This window comes from Helicoverpa zea, chromosome 6 (genome assembly GCF_022581195.2).
Source record: "Helicoverpa zea isolate HzStark_Cry1AcR chromosome 6, ilHelZeax1.1, whole genome shotgun sequence".
Classification (NCBI taxonomy): domain Eukaryota; kingdom Metazoa; phylum Arthropoda; class Insecta; order Lepidoptera; family Noctuidae; genus Helicoverpa; species Helicoverpa zea.
Genome location: NC_061457.1, coordinates 11231488 through 11237244, shown reverse-complemented (window position 1 = coordinate 11237244; position 5757 = coordinate 11231488). Strand labels below are relative to the sequence as shown.

General features: G+C 41.6%; 1 protein-coding gene across 1 annotated transcript; it reads left to right on the top strand.

The window, feature by feature from the left end:
- The first annotated feature begins 1416 nt into the window (after positions 1 to 1416).
- Positions 1417 to 2280, top strand: LOC124630923. The gene has a single exon (XM_047164967.1). It carries the CDS (start codon positions 1417 to 1419, stop codon positions 2278 to 2280), a length of 864 nt encoding a protein of 287 aa, XP_047020923.1.
- Positions 2281 to 5757: the final 3477 nt, after the last annotated feature.

The following is a 5757-nucleotide window of genomic DNA, read 5'->3' as shown; positions in this document are numbered from 1 at the left end:
AGACCAACGAGGCAGTCAAAATAAGAATAAGAATAATAGATATATATATCGGTAATCGAGTTATTGTAGGGAAGCCAAAAACCAACTTCAGTTAGAGTGACTTTTCCATGTGTGAGTAGATAAATGTGCTTTCCTTATCTTACAAATCGGAATTTGTTGCGTTGTTTAATTATGTCCATTAAGATTTTTTGTTCAAAATATCGCTGATTGTGTTGTTAAAATTTACATTTGATACAATAAAGTGCCTCTAAAGTGTTTGAAAGAAATTCAATTTTATTGTTTTTTTCAGTTTAAAACCGGTTGTATGATGACTGGTTATATAATGACGTACTCTTTATTTTGCACATATGCTATCATCATTGCTGGGCAAAATCTTTTGAATCAGAGCAATAAAATGAAAAGAGAATTTTCTAAATTATACAATATGTTTTCAGCAGGTATGTATTTTGAACCATGTTTTAATTAATTATCTATACTAATATTATAAAGAGGAAAACATTGTTTGTTTGTTTGGTTGTAATGAATAGGCTCAAAAACAACTGGACAGTTTTTAAAAATTATTTCACCATTCGAAGGCTACATTATCCACGAGTAACATAGGCTATATTTTATCCCGGTGCGGGCAGTAGTTACCACGGGACGCGGGTGAAACTGCGGGAAAACGGCTAGTTTTTTATATTTTGAAAAAGAAAACCTAAAACTTATATGTATAGTTTTGTAAAAAATATTTTTATCTTGTGGCGATGCTACCGCGCCTACTGCGCTACTTGGACCGCCACCTTATATATTTTCAACTTGGACCACACACAAAAATCATACGATCATCATACGATCCTTTGTGCGCGCGAGTGCATCTGTCCGCGCGCTTACACGTGCCACTACCATGCACCGGGCGCGTGATATTTGTATGGACAGCGGCGGCTACGACCTTGAGCGACGGGACGCAGCGTGCACCGCCGGAGGGGCGAAGGATCGCCGTGTCGCCGCGCACGCCAGTGTTCGGAAGACAGGCTGCTAGCCACACGCGTCGCGCTTAACTTGCTCGCTTAAATATTTCATGTTTGCTAAGTCACCTGTAATTTCATTTAGTGCATAATACAATATATTGATTCATTTTAGTAATATAAAATTCATTGCTTTTCCTTCCGACTACATTCTTTCTCTCATTCTTTTCGCTTTCGTTTCGCTTATATACGCATACGCCTAATATTATCAGTACGGGTTCGAGTCCCGTCGGTGGAAATCGACGTATTTCTACATTGGTGACCCCGACGTGATCCGAAGAAACAGAAGAAGCGGTGGTACCGGAATAGTGAAGTTACTGCACGTCGAAAAATTGTTTACTTGCATCGGGGTTGGTACAAGTGATTAGCGGTGAGCGTTTAAATATTTTTAATAAATTTCGAAGAAGTGAAGATGTCTCAGGCTGAGCGTTTTAGTGATGCTGAATCTAAAGAGAGTAACGTAGTGCCGCAACGAGAAGTTGCTAGAGTAGGGGTATCTTGCCCATCATTTTGTCCTGAGGAGCCCGCGTTTTGGTTCGCACAATTAGAAGGACAATTTGTGCTTTCAAGGATAACTAGTGACACTAGTAAATTTTACACTGTTACCACGCAGCTAGAGACTAAATATGCACTACAAGTTAAGGACATAATCACTAACCCTCCTGAGACAAACAAGTACCTTAAACTAAAGACAGAGCTGATCAACCGTCTATCCGCCTCACAAGAGAAGCGCACACAGCAACTTTTAATTCACGAGGAGCTTGGTGATAGGAGACCATCTCAGTTTCTCCGCCATTTGCAAAATTTAGCAGGTCCTTCTGGTGCATCCGATTTTGTCAAAAGTATATGGACAAGTCGCTTACCACAGAACATACAAACTGTCATTGCTTCACAGATCGCCGATTTACAGGTCGAGCAACTAGCTGAGATCGCGGACAGGGTGCATGAGATAGCACCGTCGACCCCGCAAGTTGCTTCCGCTAGCGTTCCTGCCTCCGAGTTGGCTAAACAAGTGAGCGAGCTGACCAAGCAAGTTGCCCTACTGACAACGAGGCTCGATAAGCAAGACAGGAGACAGTCACGACCCCGCTCACGCTCACGCTCCCGCTCACAATCCCGATACAGAAGGTATGACCGCCCTAGCAGCTTTAGACGTCAGCAACCGCCTCCCGATCATCCGCATTGCTACTACCACTACACGTTCGGTGATAAGGCTAGGAAGTGTAAGCAGCCATGCACATATAAGTCGGAAAACGCAGCGGGCAGTCGCAAGTAGCGGCCAACGACTGTCCTTCTTCCTCATCAGGCCGTTTGTTCATAACCGACCGTGCGACCAGGATGCAGTTCCTGGTAGATACTGGCTCTGATCTTTGTGTCTTTCCCCGGTCAGCAGTTAAGACGCCAGTAAAACAATCAAAATTTGATTTAGTAGCTGCTAACAATACTGTCATTCACACTTTTGGTCCGATACAGCTACAACTCAACCTAGGTCTTCGCAGGAACTACACCTGGAGGTTTACGATAGCTGATGTGTCACGTGCTATCATTGGCGTAGACTTTCTTAGTTTCTACAACTTACTCGTCGACTGCAGGAACCAGCGCTTGATAGACAATGTAACGTCGCTATCAGTTGCTGGAGTACGTTGTAAGGGTACCGACGACGTCGCATCCGTAAAGGCCGTAAGAGGAGAGACAGCCTACCACGATATTCTGCGCGAGTATCCGGAGATAACGCGGCCTCCAGGTACTCATCTACCGGGTAAGCATAACACTATGCATTTTATAAGGACGACGCCTGGCCCCCCGGTATCATGTAAACCCCGACGCCTAGATCCCGTGCGTCACATGGCAGCTAAAAAGGAGTTTGAAGACATGCTCGCGAGCGGGATGGCCAGAAGATCAGAGAGTCCGTGGTCAGCACCTCTCCACATGGCCAATCTAACACCGAGACCAACATCGTGGCACACGACTTCCCCTTTCTACATTCCTCGGGACTTATATTCTGCTTCACACGTCTTCCTTCGCCGTGACGACGTCCGGAAACCCCTGGAACCACCTTACACCGGGCCGCACAAGGTTCTTCAAAGACAGCCTAAGTACTTTACGTTAGACGTAAAAGGGAAGAACACTAACGTTTCTGTCGACAGACTCAAACCAGCTTTTGTGTTGCGTGAGGAGGTCAGCGAGCCCAGAGTTCACAACGGTGCGGAGGCACCTACGTCAGACGTCGTCACCACCTCAGAAACGACGCGCGAAGAGAGAGCAACCAAAAGAGGACGTCGTGTGAGGTTCCCCGATTTTTATCGACCATAGTCATGGTCTGGCGGGGGGGAACTGTGGCGATGCTACCGCGCCTACTGCGCTACTTGGACCGCCACCTTATATATTTTCAACTTGGACACACACAAAAATCATACGATCATCATACGATCCTTTGTGCGCGCGAGTGCATCTGTCCGCGCGCTTACACGTGCCACTACCATGCACCGGGCGCGTGATATTTGTATGGACAGCGGCGGCTACGACCTTGAGCGACGGGACGCAGCGTGCACCGCCGGAGGGGCGAAGGATCGCCGTGTCGCCGCGCACGCCAGTGTTCGGAAGACAGGCTGCTAGCCACACGCGTCGCGCTTAACTTGCTCGCTTAAATATTTCATGTTTGCTAAGTCACCTGTAATTTCATTTAGTGCATAATACAATATATTGATTCATTTTAGTAATATAAAATTCATTGCTTTTCCTTCCGACTACATTCTTTCTCTCATTCTTTTCGCTTTCGTTTCGCTTATATACGCATACGCCTAATATTATCAGTACGGGTTCGAGTCCCGTCGGTGGAAATCGACGTATTTCTACAATCTCAGTGAAACTTTGCGATGTTGAATCAAATCAGATGAAATAAATTCAGATAGATTTACACTTGCTTACTCTTCCCCGAACATTTTTTTACTTATTAATTGTCTACAGACACTACATATAATGACGTACTCTTTATTGCATTTATGCGTCTTATATTCTGCGCAATAAAACTTATTTTCTTTCTTTCTTTCTTTCTTTCTTTCAAATACTTTTACTACTTACAACATACAAACCAGTATATATGTATACATATTACAAGTGCTTTTTATGTATATACTTACATGTTTCTATTCTATTTTTTTCAGCCCATCAATCTCCAGAGACAAAATGCCTAAGAAACCTAAATCTTCTAGCGCGAACAAACCCAATACAAATCAAGTATACCAATAAGTTACCACTAGGCATGTATTTAATTCCTACCATATTATCTCTTTGTGCTACTTATGTCATAGTAGCTTTGCAGTTTAATCACATTATTTAGTTTTAAGTAAGGATAATTATGGGTTGGGCCTGAAAAAATATTAATTAAATAGGCTATTGGGATAATATGTATTTAAAAACATGGTTATTTTGATATTAAATGACAAGGTACTTTTATTCATAGAGACAGTTTTCTTTTACGAGTACCTTTAAAAAATATGATGCAAACTACATAGGGTTTGCTTTGTGATAATAAGGCTATTTATTCATTTCTATATTTTTTACAGTATTATTAAATGACTTGATTGTTTTTAAGGTTTTTGATATACATATTACTAATTGATCCTTTCAGCGACTGATTTTCTCGAGAAGAAAGTCAAACATATATACATATGTATCTTGAAATCATGGAACGCTAACGAATATAGATATGAATATATATTTTTGTGACTTGTTATATAAATTAAATGTGAATTAGAATATTCGTTATTTCGTTGTTGGATGATTTGATTAAAACGAAACCACGACTATGTATATTCATAAAATTCCGGGACACACTTTAACAAATTGTCAACGAGAATTTATTTGTATGGAACTTACGATCGACCAATTTTTATTTGTCAAGTCGCCGATTTGACCGATGGTCGGTAGTTTTACGGCGACGTTTTTTCACTTAAACAAAGACAATCGCCATTTGCTGACGTCAAACACCTAGATATCATGTCTGGATATAATAAAACTCTTTGCTTGAAAATGCAGCGAGCGCGATGTGCATCTTGCATTAAGAGATAATTGGAAGTTAGGTTGGGTATGCATTGAGAATTTTACTGTCCAAATATTGAATTAGGTATAAAAAATAATTAGATATACATTTTAATAATAAATCAAGTCATGTTGTGAGGAAGGTGATGAGTATGAACGTGGATGGACATAGTGGAAAAGGAAGACCAAAGAAACGATGGATGGATTGTGTGAAAGTAGATATGGTAAGAAAGAAGAATTACTTGTGAGATGACGGCAGATAGAAGAGTATGGAGGAAGAAAACTTGCTGCGCCGACCCCAAATAACGACCCCAAATAAGGAAGAGGGAGTAGAGATGTCATAAAGCACACCTATTAGAAGGTGCCTGCATTCTTCTAGGTTAACTACGTACGGTGGGCGTGACTAAAACGATCAGTTAGTAAACAAACATGGCGTTCGGATTCCTCGAGACATCTAACAACGATTTTTTATTATACAAAGAATGGGTGGATTCCAAAGAAGGTGTATGAGAGTGTCGATGAGTAAAGGAACCCCGAACACCCGCATTTTCTTAGGAGGTGACGTACTTTCATAGGAGATTTTCCGTTATGACCGTGTTATATTGTCATTTTGTTCTCCATGAGTGTATCTCCAACTTTATCTTCTAATCACTGAACAGCATTTAGAAAAGCGGCATAATGACTGTGAGTCACAGTTCAGTGCTAAACAGTA

Coding starts and splice junctions, on each gene's coding strand:
- LOC124630923 (XM_047164967.1), top strand. CDS start 1,417: ATGTCTCAGGCTGAGCGTTTTAGTGATGCTGAATCTAAAGAGAGTAAC.